This window comes from Poecile atricapillus, chromosome 3 (assembly GCF_030490865.1).
Source record: "Poecile atricapillus isolate bPoeAtr1 chromosome 3, bPoeAtr1.hap1, whole genome shotgun sequence".
In the NCBI taxonomy this organism is placed as follows: Eukaryota; Metazoa; Chordata; class Aves; order Passeriformes; family Paridae; genus Poecile; species Poecile atricapillus.
Window position 1 is genome coordinate 100,468,738 of NC_081251.1, and position 14,304 is coordinate 100,483,041.

The 14,304-nt window shown below is 44.6% G+C and overlaps 1 protein-coding gene across 1 annotated transcript in view; it reads right to left on the reverse strand.

The window, feature by feature from the left end:
• Positions 1-251: 251 nt before the first annotated feature.
• Positions 252-14,304, reverse strand: part of EHD3 (EH domain containing 3) — a 30,299-nt gene continuing 16,246 nt past the window's right edge. Inside the window, exons 4-6 of the mRNA XM_058836927.1 lie at positions 4,783-5,195; positions 3,633-3,797; positions 252-2,278 (exon numbers count right to left, since the gene is read on the reverse strand). Of these exons, the coding sequence (XP_058692910.1) occupies positions 1,751-2,278; positions 3,633-3,797; positions 4,783-5,195 (1,106 nt within the window). The 3' untranslated portion in view covers positions 252-1,750. The remainder of the gene's footprint in view (positions 2,279-3,632; positions 3,798-4,782; positions 5,196-14,304) is intronic.

The window sequence follows — 14,304 nt, forward strand, 5'->3', positions numbered from 1 at the left end:
TCACGGGTAAAATTCCTCTTGCTTTGGCAAAGTATGGAGGTTGTGATTAGACTGCCAAGAGAGCTGTCATGCAGATGTCAACCAGTCATTCAGCTGTGCACACCCGAGTCCAGCTGGGCTGATCTGTAAATGCATGTTTGGAAATGTGCATGAGGATAATCTCCTCCCTTTGTTGCACTTAGAAATAAGCTTTTTTTTTTTTTTTCTTTTCAGCTGCATTTCATTTTGCTATATAAAGAAGTAGACAGATCTGGCCTTTCTTTTTTAATAATGTCTTAGGACCAGGGTACAAAAAAGGTTAATGCATTAATTTTTAAGACAAGTGATAAATGTACTGCATTAAGCACATCCTACATACACAGAATATATTTCTCTATATAATATGAACACAAGAGATATAAAATAAGTTATACTTATCTTGGTTTTTCATCACAGTAGGAGCTCAGCTTATATAAAGTGACAACAGGATTGGAACAACACACTGCTCCAAAGCAACAACAAAAACCAGAAGAATGTGCGCGCACGTGTGTGTTTAGGCAATGAAATAGGAAATTGAGGGATTTCTGCTAAAATTGGGTCTTGGAAACAAAAAAATTCATAGAGCATGAAAGAAGTGGGGAAGGTCTCTTGGCTCAGGGTAGAAGTTCTGGAGGGGATCAAGTGTTACTGTGTGGTGAGGAGCGTGTGTGAAGGCTGACATCTCAGCTAGGTTTGTGGAGGCACAGAGCAGAGCAAGCTCTGCCCAGTGCCCGTGTGTGTTCTGCCCTTGTGATGGATCCACCTGACAGCGTGGGGTTTGTATCTGTACAGTGAGAATGGGGCCTTGTGGCTTTCACTGTGCACGATGAGAGCAAACACGTCACTTCACAGGAATTACGGACACCACCACTGTTCAAAGAGCAAACACTACCCACTGGCTGTGAAATGTTGGGTGAGCCTGGAAGCGGTGTTCCTCCCTTCCAACCCACCTGATGTCCACCTCTAGGGCCCCCTCCCTCTGCTTCCCCTGGGGTGCGGGTCTCTTGGCCATGCCTGCAGTACAAATCTCCCCTGGGGACTGAATGGGAGGTGGTGATGACTGGGAACTCTAGAGTGCCTATCCCACAGTGAACAATGAGGAACTCCAGCTGCCCAGTTCAGAGCTCTTTCAGATTTTATTGATGTATTTTTCTTTAAGGACAGGGGAACGTTTGTAAAATTTGCATCTTAACGGTGCATCGAGGTTCCTAAAGTTCTTAACACTGGTGTTCAGTATCTAGTATTTCAGTTTGGGCTTATGTTAATTAGGAAATGCTCTTTATTTTGGCCAATAGCTTGAAGACCTTGTGGTTTCTTAGTCTCCTGAATTTTGCAAGACCCATTAAAAGGCAGAAGGTGCAGCCAAAGCTCAGGAGTGATACTGGCAGTTAGCAGATTTCTATTAGTGCCTATTCCACTCTCCAAAAATGCAGCCCACTTCAGGTTTTCTTCTACTCTTGCTTAACAGAGTCTCCTAGTTTGCAACATCTTTCTTTACCTTCATATTTACAGACTACACATTAGAAAGCAGGGACAGCACACTGGAAGAGTTAATTGCATATTATCATGAAGGATTGGACTTTTTTGTTCTGCTTTAGATTTTGTTCTTCATACAGCAAAGTAGGTATAAATCCAAACGTGATCTCACATCTAAAGGTATAATTTAAGTAAACATGTTTTTCTAGATCTTTTATTTTCCCCTTCCCTTTCCCTCTCCCCTGTAACCTTCCTTTCACTCTGTTATTTTCCTTTTGGATGGAGGGAGGAGATGGGAAGGGAGCTCATTTGGCAGCTCGTGACCCTCCAACTTGACTTTAATGAGATGATTCGCCAAGGCAAACTCCTCATCATCCAACATGCCATCTTTGTCGATGTCAGCCAGTTTCCAGATCTTGCCCAGCACGGTGTTAGGCAGCTTAGACCTTACCATCTCCTTCTTGGCATTGGCACCAGTTATTTTACCATCGACAGGCGAGAGCGTGTAGAAGATCTCGTCGTACATGGGCTTGTCCCTGGCCACCACCCACTCGGCGTCATCGATCCCTTCTCCAGCGCCTTCTCCGTAGCCGTGGCCAAAGGGACCGTGCAAGGTGCCCTCGAAGGCTCCTCCCTTCACCATCTGGGTTGGCCGCTGGGACTCTTCCTGGCGGACAAGCACCATGAGCTGGGCGATGTCGTTGGCTAACATGTCTTCCACAGTCTCCAGCAGCTTGCTCTTCAGAGGCTGGAACTTGCTAAAATCCTGGGCTTGCAACTGATCCTTAAAATGGGACAACAGAGCAAGAGGTGAGCGGCATGGCCGTGTGTGGTGGAGTAATGGTGTACAGTGGGATGCCTGCCTGCTGCTTGGCTCATAAAACCCTGCTACTGCAGAGGAGTGGGGAGCTTGGCATTCCTTCCTCTGACAGCCCTGCTTTCAGCATGGGATGGGGCTTCCCTGGCCAGCCTTGCTCTTAATTTAATCCTCCCTTAAGTCCTACAGAAAATTACCAAATAGTTCAAGGCAAACTGGTTGTGTGCTCTTGCTACATCCTCCAGTCAATGCTTTACATTCTCTCCCCCTTCTGCACTCCGGGAAGGAGATTCCATCTTGCAAAAGACTCCTCATCATGCAGTGCATCTTTCAGATGCCATCAAGACAATAGCACATCTGTAAGAGGTGGTGAGCATGTCTTTACAGCATGGCTCAGATTCTGTAATTTCACAGCTAAGCAAAAGGGCTTTGAGCAGGGCCTGCAAAGAACTCTCTTCTAGACGCAGAAAGACCTACAGTTCTACCTTTCACCTTCTACTCATTAAATCCGCACTACTCACTCCAACTGAATTGATAGGATTTTTTAACACACATTTTAACAAGCAGTGAAAGAGATCTCCTATTGGATACACCCCATAGATCTCATCCCAAAAACTCAGGGAAAGTATATTTACAAGAAGAAAAAAAAATACGCAAATGCTGTTTTCCATAGGTAGCTAGTAGCAACTTCAACAGCTAGAACTCAGAACAGGTTTCTGCTTGGACTGAAGCCACGCAGCAATGCAGCACTGTCCAGCATTGCCTGAATGTACAATACAAGGCTCTGATCAAAGGTTCTTTGAAGTTTTTGACTTGCATGAACACTGGGCCAGGTCTCAGGTCTGCACAACAGAAAACCTGCTTCTCTGCTTAAAATAGAAAAGGGGCTTTAAGTTTTCACTCCTTCCTTTCTTTCTTTCTAGAAACAAAGAGTGAAGTAGAAGATAAATATAGCTCTTGAGGAACGTGGTATAAGTAGCCTTTTCAGGACACCGCTTTTCTTCTATTATAAATTAACAGTATTCTTAGGCCTGAAAAATTTGCAAATGGAACCTGGAACTAAAAATAAACAGAAGAAATTATTTGCTGTAAAGTGTTACAGGCAAAGATATGAGACATGAATGTAAAGCTTCACATGAGCTCTATGTGTAAGAAGTGCTCATGCCCAAATATAGCCTGCAAATATTTTAAGGCACATTTCAACATTACAGCAGGCTTTTCCCACAGGTGGCAACAATCAAAGTCTGCATGGCTCTGTCGTATTCCCTGCTGTTACTCTAATGCTCTTTCTTTGGATGTTTGCCAGGATGCCACTGCTTACCTGCATCTTTCTGAGATTAGGGAAGTCTCCTGGTGATATCTGATGCTCCCGTTCAATCCGGGCATAAATATCTCCCAAGTTGTTAACAAGCTCTTTCTTTTTATTGTCTTTCCCAAACATTGAGGGCATTTCCTTCTTTAGGGAACTGATGATGTAGGCATGGACCTGAAGGGAATTAATTTGAAATGAAGGCAAATGTTAAATAGCACATCAGAAAATTCTTCTCAGCAGAGCATCTGTGCCTAGGACTTGACTACATCTTGTCTCACTATGAAGAACAAGCTCGGCTCCTCAGCTTGCCTGGACCTATGGATTGTTATTCCAGTGCTAAGTGCTCAACTCTGGCTCTGCCTGGGCTGAGACAAGGTGAAAACAAGGTGTAGTCCTGAGCATACCGACAGTGACATTTATGTGCACTTTCTGGAGGGAGTGGTGGGTTTTTTTTTCCTTCCACTGGGCATGGCCTTCAAGGGAACAGTCCCTTTCCAGTCCAAACATACAGGTTCAATGTTTTAGTATGCATACCAGTCCTTAACTTAAGCAACATTCTTGCTTTTTTTTTTTAATGGCGAACCAAGCATGTATTCTTGAAATTAAAGACCCTTGCTCTGAAAGCTTTTGAGGGATCTTTTGATCTCTCTACTCAATTGACATGGGGCTCTTTCCTGTGTTTTGAGGGACTTCTTTCAGTTTATTTCAAATACGCAGGGGTACTACAGGCTTATTTATCATTTGTGAGTCTCCACCTCCTCTGCATCCATCTAAGCCAGATACCTCTCCTGGCTAAGAAAGTTTAAAGCAAAAGACCTAGAGCTTATCAATTCCCTTGGTGTATGATTCTGATATACTGAATTGCTCCCAATTATAAGTTGCTATCACAGAACAACTGCTTTCCAGATCCCTTCAAGTGCTACCTGCTTTGATCTGTAGTTACCTTCCTCACTCTGACCTGCCATGACTGACACACCAAAGGAGTTGTTTTCTTCCCATATTGGCACAGGGCTCATGTGCTGGGCCTGAGTTAAATGGGATGGAAAAAGAGTAGGATCCACCAGCTCTGCAAGCTGAACTGGCCAAAACCATTTCTCCATAGGCTGCATGCTGCAGACAGCCCAAACTGAATGCTTGTGGCTTCTATGCCAACACCTACCTTGGCCAGCCGTGCTCTCTTGATGAGATCATTCAGCTTCCTCAGGGCTGCGTTGCGGGGCAGGCTCTGGATATCCCTGAACAGGTCCTGCTCCTCTGCCTCGAACAACTTGCGGTTGTCAGGGATGAGCAACGGATGGGACCAGAAGGAGCCGATGTAGACTCTGATGACCTCGGGAGTGTTGACGATCTTTCCCAGGGACCACATGAGGGCACCGTACACCCTCATCAGCTGCTGAGTTTCGATCTGGTCGGCCTTGTTGAGAACAACTCTCATCTTGTCCTCATGGTTCTTCAGGGCCTTGATGACCTCAGAGAATTCATCAGAGATGTCCAGCTTGTGAGCATCGAAGAGGAGAATGATGCGGTCAACCCGCTCTGCAAACCACTCTAGTACAGCAGCGAAGTCATAACCTGCAAGGGGAGGAGGAAGAGCAGAGATGCAGCAAACATGGGAGTAGAGAGCTTACTTGCTATACTCAAACTACATCTGTAGCTGAGGGTAATCTTGCAAGGAAGTGGCCTTGCCAGTAGAGCAGGTAGCTTGCTAAGGAGATGAGGCACTGTCCTTCACGTGGGAGTCACAGCACACAGTTAGACAGCTCTTGTCCTCCCCACATTAAGAGATCACCCAAAGAAGTCTTGAACTTGTGCTCCAGATCTTCATTCAAATGCACAACAAGGAGCAACTGCTGTATTCAAACTCCTACTGCAGAAGTCTTGTATGTGGCAACAAGAGAGATCTAGTTTGTGAGTGACTGGCCATTAGCATAGCCTACAAAGGCTGTAGAAAGCTGGATAATTGCAATATGTGCACACAGACTGGTTTGAGATGTGTATCTCCACTGCTTAATAAATCTCAGGTCTTGTCTAGTTGTGCAAGACTAAGTTTGTCCCATCCATTTCAAAACCCAGCATGCAAATAACCTTCCTTACCAGATTAATCATCCTGTCATACCTGCTGCATGTGCACAAAGCCAAATGATTTGTGTTCACTTAGCCAAGAGCTTGACGCTTAGCAGACAGCATTGCTGTGAACACCAGAGGCAGACACAGGCCAGGAACGGTGGGTTCAAATTTCACATGCCTCAGGACTAAAGACAATGGATTCAGTGTCAGACTGGGTCCACCTCTAGCCAGTACAGGGCGTGATAAATAGTGTGTGGAGAAATCCCTAAAACAATAGTAATTACAGCAACAAAGTTACCTTTTTTCCTACCTCTGTAGTGTTGTTTTTTATCCTTCTTTAAAGTCTTGGTGAGAGACTGGTTGGTTCTCTCCCCCTGCTCTGTCAGGCTCTCCTATGCTGTGCGACATTTGGGGTTATCTGAGTCACCGGAGTGCTGCACTTTGTTAAGGGAAATCAGGACAGAGCAAATGCTATTTGCATACAAATCCTTTAATATACTATTTTAATCTTGGCTTTCATGAATAAATACATGATAATTAGTTTGGTGCTTTTTCCTCCTGCTCTCCTTTCTTTTTCTTCCTTTTTTTTTTCTTCTGTCCTCTCTAAAACCTAGAGGGCAACCAATGCGTCCCCATCATTAGACTGGAACTACAGAAGAGAGGATAGCTGAGCTCTGATCTTTGTTTTTTCACACTGGCCTTTTCTTCCACATGACTAAGAAAACTGGAGTAAAATCCTGGCTCTCATGTCAGAAGTAAAGCCTGTGTGAACTTTCTCTTCATCTGGATAAACTGGTATTAACTTTTTGCCACTGAGAACTTTCATAGAATTACAAATTATTATTACTGGGCAGTATTCAGCTTTGGTCAATTACAGTTTGCTCCTTACACGAAAAGGGGGTGGCAGAGTGTGGGTATGTGAGGTATGAGTTCTTGGATGTGCACACTTTGCCCTGTTTTCTTCCTTGGGATCTACAGCAATCTCAAATGAAAGCCAGATGTTTGTCCCACCAGTGTCCTTCTGCTTACTAGGACATGAATGTCTCCTCTAACAAGAGCAAGCAGTGCTGGGCACTGGCTCTTTGCTCAGCTTCATTTGATGCTCAGAACTTCAGAGAATTCAGAATCAATATTAGCTTTGGCAAAGACCTGCTGAGTATTTAATATATTACATTGATAGCTGCATATCTTGCTCAGTCTGTGTGTCTGACCTCAAACGCAGTCACAAATCAGTTTTTTAAAACTGAAATAAACTTGATCCTGCTTCAGATATTAACAGCCTTTTTTAACCTTAGGTGCTAACCTCAGCTTTTTAACCTCAGGTGTTCTGGCTGCAGGGAGTTCTACTCCACTACTCTATTTGCAAATCTGCTGCAACGATCAGCATGCTGACTCCTTCCTAACCTGTGCTGGGGGCAGTGGCAGCAGGACAAAGTCGATGCTGATACCTCACTTCACTTGGCCTGGGTTCAGGCTGTCAGCTGTTTCTCTGCAAGCAGATCAATGGATGTACAAACAGGGACCTTCCATGCACCCTCAAACTTTGGTAGAGGATACACAGACTTTATGTTCACTTCTGCCAGGGCTGGAAGTCATCTGGCATGGCAGGACAGTTTATTCTTCATACGCAGAGCTACACAGCTTGCTTTTTCATCATGGAAGCAGTGAGTCAGGGTGACTTTATTTGGAGATGTTTGTGCACTTAACCTTGTGAAATCTCATGGACTGGGATGTTTTCTTGTCCAACTGGCACATGTTTGAATTGTACCATAGCTACTTTGTCCAGTCTTTTTCTTGGGAGAATCAAGTGGAAAACAGTCATGGTCTCTAGGCTACCTTGTAATGCTACAGTGATGTCCTGTCACAGATCATGTGGATGGTTCCTCTCTGACAGCAGAGGAACAGTCACTGTTACACTCTCTGTTGTGTTAACAGGGGCTGGGATGAGTTGGGGAAAGTGTCTCCACCTGACACTCAGTCCACCTCGCAGGGATTTAGTATAAGTGGGAACTGATTATTTAAAAGAAGGGAGGTATAGAAAAAAAATGTAATTGTAGTTTTGGTATTAGCTAAGGACTTGGGAGACTGCCCGTAGCCTGGGTCTCAAGGTTTGTCCAAAAGTATCTCTAGGTGCTTAGCTCTCATGATTTTTATCCTGTATCAACCCTGCATCCACAGTAGCACTTAGAAGGTATCTATTTCCTGAGCATCTCTTTCCTATTAACAAAAATAAATGTTGCTCTACCCAGCAAGAAAAGGAAATTAATATCTGCTCAGACCCTTTGTGTATTCCCAGCTGCTACACTAACATACAATGAGTCTTGGATGTCCCTGTGGACTTCATTAAGTATCTAGATTGATTAGCAGACTTTCTTTCCTGGCTTCTTTGCTTGTTCAGAGATATTCTCCTGACAGCTGTCCTGCATATCTCTATTAAAGAGAGAACAAAGCCCTGGAGAGTAACACCTGCTGTTGACTGCTCTGAAACATCACCACGGACTCATTTACATTGCATGCTGGGACAAAAGCCCAACCCACCCCCTCCCCTTGTATGTCCCCCTTGCTCTGGCTCTGGGGAACCTCCCCTGTTAGTGCCCAGCTGAGCAAGAAACAAGCCTTGTGTGTGCAGTGCTACTAATCAGAACTGCATTCCTCTGTATGAACATACCTGGCAGGAAAAACAAGGTAGAAGTGTATGTATTCTGTTCTTAAGTGATGGAACACTATAGAGGAAAACAGGGAAAAATTATCCTGAGTGCTGTGAAGTTCCTTAACACCCAGCATGACGTGGGACAGGGCTCTGTTTACAACTGGCTACTCGGAGTCACTGACTGCAGTGGTGTTTTCATACACAGTGCCTAGAGAACTGCTACAGATGTGATTCATGGGGTTGACTTTTTAGTCTTGCTTTTAGTGTATAATAGAGTAGATTGTTACTAAAGCATTTAGATAGCAGGATGACAGTGCAAATGGCTAAGGGCAAGCTATTAATAAAGGTGTTTAAAAATAAGGTCCTACATTAACATTTTAATGTTTAGTTTGGAGCTTTCATTTTTGAAGGGCTCTTCAATGGCACAGAAAACTCGGGGCATTTTGCCTAGCTCCAGCCAGAGCTGGGGGTGTTCAACAGCTGAAAACACGAGGTTTATTCTGTAACTAAATTTAAGCATTATAGCCTTGCTTTGGTTTCTTCCCTCCTAGCCCATTTTTCATTTCACAGATACACTGGGCCTGCCCCTTTATTCTGGCAGTTTATCACTGTGTGAGCTTAGACCAAGAGTGGATCTTCCTCTGCAGTCAAATTAGGAGTTTTCCTGCTGTCCCTTGCTCATTCCACTGCAAATGCTTTATGTCTCCCTACGCCTCCCTGTGTTGTAGGGTGTTGCTAAGGCCTCTCACAAAAGCAGGCAGTCACTATCTCTCCTTTGGCAGTGTTTCAGGGACGGGTGAAGCTGTCCACGGAACTCAGCACGGTTTTATTGTGAACTTACAGGGTGGCTGGGAAGCCATCTGCTTGCCAAAACTGCATTAATGCAAAACCATTATTACACGGATGTTCAGACAGAAATGTAAAGGGAAGAATTTGCTGTTCAGTAATTCCTGTCTGTTGTACTTGCATCCCTGTTTGAAAAATACGCTGCATATTTAAACATTCTCTAATATCACTGATGCAGCTTCTTTCACAACCTCCAGATAAGGTGAACGTGAAGAGAAAATGAATCCAAATCATAACAGTACTAGGAGGACAAGATGAACACAGAAACAATTTTTTTCTATCTTTATTCTATCAGATGTTTTTTTTCATGGGACAGGTTTCCTTCTGACAGCATGAAAAGGACTCAACAGACTTAACACAAAGCTGACAAGTCAGCAGGACTGTCAATGGGTCCAGCCTGCAGAGAAAATGATCTTGGAGTCACCCTGCTACCAAGACTCCATAAGGCAGGCTGGGCTAATGAATTCTTGTCTGTGCACCATTGGAATACCTGGCACCATGCATTTCACCAAGATCTGGCAGGATTATGCAATTACATTCTGTCAAGTCAGATCAGGCATGATACAGTCTTTATGCTGACTGTGGGAAGATGGATCATACCTGACCCAGCACAAAATCTGCCTGGCTGTAAGATTTTAAAGCCAATTTAAACCAGCAAGGAGTGGGCATGCACTGGTTCAGCACTTGTCACCATGTAGCTACACTGTTGGTTTAGGTTTGTTTTGTTTGTTTGTGCTATTTTTTTTTACTGGTAGCAAGCATACTACTGATTTCCTGTCTTGTGGAACCATAGCCACAGGTCCTGTGGTAGTGGAGATCAGGGGGGATTGAATGGAAACAGTCAGATCAAAAAGTGCTGAAAAAATATGGTGCTGCTTTGCACCAGATATCTTACAGCTTGCTGTTATTACTGCCGTAAATCATGCTGCTGCTTTTAGCAATTCACCTCTTTTCTGGTGAATTTTAGTCATTGGGAGCTTCCCTCATCTTTCTAAAGTTGGTGTTGTGTACAGATGAAAGATTTACCAGATTGTGCCACTCTATAAGGCGGAGTTTTATGGCAGTGTCCCTATCTGTCAAATGGGAGACTGGCTCTGATTGTCTGACAACATCCCAAGACAGGACAGCTGACACTCTGAACACTGACTGCCTAGAGAGGGAACAGCCCTGGGGAGATGAAATTAAATGAATGCTGATTCCAGGGAGCTTATGACTTAAAATTTTATAATTGATTAAGAGGGTTTTGAGGCTTAGTCTCACTAAGCAACGTCCTGCCTGAAAGCCCTTCAGAGTCCCGGGAAGAAGACCTATGTCATTGCAAAACAAGCAGGCAGCCCACATTGGAGGGGGAGAATGTGCCAGGAGGGGCAGGTGTTACCCAAATGTGACAGATGGCTGTGAGCAAAGGAGAAGGAAGGTTACACGATGGTCAGAAGAAGAAAATGAGGGGAGGGAGGGGGAAGTGACACATCCCTTTGAGGACACACAAAGTAAGTGGAAAGCTGGATTGGGTGGCTGTTATGAGACCCAGAGAGTAATGGTATCCTTGAGAGAGAAGGGTGCTGGGTAAGAGTACCAGAGAGGAAACAGGTAGGACCGAATGGAAAAACAGTGATCTGAACAAGTTTCTCTCAAGGCGAGGAGCTGGTGGTGCCAGCAAGGAGAGAGGACAGAAGGGATGATGAAAAGCAAGGGATGGGTACTGGATACCTCACTGCAGCTCATCCTAAAACACCTTTGTAAAAAGCTGCCAGACTACTCTCTGGAAGTGGCTGCCTTCCGAGGGAATATGAAGAGATTCCTGTAATGCATCTCTGTGGGTGTGTTGGGAAATACACAGAAGGCCTTTGGCATGAAAAGATTTCGTTGAATGTTGCATGCCCTAATTTCTAGAGTAGGCCCCAACTTGCCAAGCACTTCTGCCTGCGCCTATACTCAAAGAAATAATCTGTCCTGGAGCTGCTGATTCAGAGAGCTACATCTTCCTGCCAGTGCTCCACATTTCCTCCTCCTCCATACCAGGAAATAATAGAAACATTAAATACATTTTGGAAGCTTTAAGGTTTCCAAAGCAAAGGCAAGAGGACACAAAGCACAGCAGATCTCTAGCTAGCAACAATGCTAACATTTACATTAACCAGTACCTGGAGTACCAGACTGTGTGGCCTTTTGCTTTCATGTTGTTTACTGCAAGGGCTTCAGGGTGGGGAAGAGACTGGGAGCCTGATGGGGCTCACGCTTTATGTCACTGGAAAGTGAATGAAACCCCACTAGACATGTTCAAATCAGGTGGAGAGAAACTGAGGAGACCATTGTCCAGAGCTAAGTTTCCTTACAACAGCCTGTTTAGCTCCTGTGTACACACAGCCAGAACTTGTCCAATCTACGAGTTTATACCTTTGCCACTTGTGACAGATGGGCCTGAGTGTTACCTGCTACTTGGGCCAATTCTGAAAAGAGTTTCTAGCCAGATTTTGAGACCTCAGAAAGCGCCTGAATACAGGCCAAGCTCTCCACAGAAGTCAGCGCACACCAACGTCGATGTGTAGCTGGGATTCCAAGGAAGTTTTTTTACTATAGCATCCAAACACAAACTGAATTCTCCTGTATTCATACCTTAAATTTCAGGAGAAATCATGTTTGAAAAGTTGGCCTGAAATGGCCACCAGTAGCTGATAGTTCCCAGTGACCAGGAAACACATTCCTTTGTTACTCAGGATGCTGAAAGAATGCCTGATGGGCATAAATAATGCAAATTGATGAGAGGCTGATGGCACGACCATCTTCCCTCAATGCAGTAGATACTTAGAATATTTCTGGAGTGCACAGTGCACAACAAATGGACAAGCTGCACAGCTGTTCTAAAAATCAGACTTGTTTAGTAACACAAATTAAATGCTTGCTGTATGTTAATAGGAACAAAAAAAAAGCACAGCCCTTTATATCTGTGCAGCCGTTTAATCTTGCTCTTTTTTGCTACTTTTTTTTGCTCTTCCAGTTCTGGAACTGCAAAATATATCAGTATTTCCAACCCAAATCATGGAGACAGTCCCTCTTCCCCTGGTACCAAACAAAATAATGGTTTGGCTTTCTCAAACCCCAAATATAATTTTAACTTTTTGTTTGCATGCTGCTTTCAGGTCAGAAGAATTAGGCCATGGCTTCATGTATTTCTAGAAATAAACATGAGAACTGTGTAGATTTTCTGCTAATTTTTCTGTTGCTTTTAAGAGGAAGTGCAGAACAGTGTGCCTGTAAGAGCTGAGCATTTCAGTGTAACAGTGTGTGCTTAGTGAGACTGTGATAAAATCAGGCAGGTTGCAGAGCAGCTGTAATGGAGGTGAACCGGAAAGTCAAAACTAACCAGTGCACTTTCACCCTCCCAGGCAGAGTGAAATACAGAATATAAGCAAACATCACCAGTGGGGAGTATTATAGCAAATATTTGAAATGCTTCCCTTTTAGAGGCTTTCAGGGTGGATGCCTTTAGCTTGTATCATGCTGTTGCTAGCACATGTGACAGAGCTCCTCAGAAAAAAAATTTTTTGTTGCTGTTGTACCCTAAACAGCATTCCATGAAGTGGGAGAACATCAATTCCCTTGGTGTTTGCCTTTCCCTTCCAAGCATGGCTATTTGAGACACAGCCAGGCTGAGAGCTCTACACTGCCCAAGACTGTTGCTATTAGCATTTTTCTTCTTGCTGTCAGACTGGTGAGTGACTAAGTGTCCCTGGTGCTGAAGCTGCTGGTCATTTGGGAATTCAGCTTTCCCAGGAGAAGGGTGAAGCTGGTGGGTAGGGTTTTTTCCCTTGGTTATGGGATGGCTAGGCTGCACTGAAGCCAGCAGAATGGAACTGGGGGGAAGGCTGGGAAAATGCTGGAATAGTGTATACTGGAAAGAAAGCCACAATGGGGCATGACACTGCCAGCCCTTACCTTACCTCCTGGCTAGGAGCTTGTGGTCACTGCTAACGCAGGAAAGGGAGAAAGCAGCATACAGAGAGTGAATATGAAGCGTTTAGGATATATGCAGGAAGTACTACCCCAAAACAGGGTTCAAATACAGCTTGGCCAAGGTATCACTGAACTTGGCAGACTCGGACCTGCTCAGCTCAGGGCAGATGTAGGTCGAGACAGATGGGCAGCAGAGCGTGCAAGGCTCAGTCCCCAGGGATGGCACTGCCACTGAAGCATACGAGTTCCTGTTGCGAGGTGGCTCCATTAGCAGGGCACACTGCACAAGGTGATGAATTATAAGCAAGTCCTCACTCCTGTCCTGGCTCTGCATGACCTGATCTGTGGCCCTCCTCTCTGTCCTCATTTATTTCGTTATAGTCATCCCCTCCTCATTTTCCCTCCCAGCAGGCTGGCCTGAGCTCATTATGTGACACCAGAACAGTGCTTTCCAAGTGGATGGCATTTTTATCATTATCAAATTGTCAAAGCAGACAAGACTGTGCTGCTTTGGTATAAACAACTCCCCTATGGGCATCTCATGCTCCCCTAGAAACAATAAATAACAAAAAAGACACAGAGCAAGGAACAAGACAATGCAATCATTAGTTCTTTAAATGTGGACATAGATTCATGCCCCAGTCTGTAAAAAAAGATCAGAAGAGAAATGGCTGTCTTCCAGGCAAGGATAGTACAGAAGCAGTGAAGGACAGGGTGCTTTGGGCCAGGACATTCTGGAAACATTTCCCACAAAGCCTGTAAATGACACCTGTGCATCCCAGGGAGTCTGGCTACCACACCTGTGATACTGTGGGCACCCACCATAAAGTAGTGCATGAGTCAGGAGCTCAGTAGGTCAAATCAGTGCAGGCAGCTCCTTGGCTACACTTTTTAGGAGAGCCTGAGAGCAGCAGCAGCTGCTGTGTCAGTGCTGGTGATGTCACTGCATGTCAAAGGGATGTGCACTTCAGCTATGACAGACTGCATCACCCTCAGTTGTTTGATAGGACTAAACCTGCAGCTCTGCTATGGGGAAACTTCATGAGCTGCTCTGTGGGAGAAAGGGGGCTCTTTATGGTCATGAAGTCCTGGAAGACAGCCAGTGCAGAGCTTTGTTTCCTGGGATTATACCGCATTCCTTGGAGCAAAGCTTGGTGGCCATTT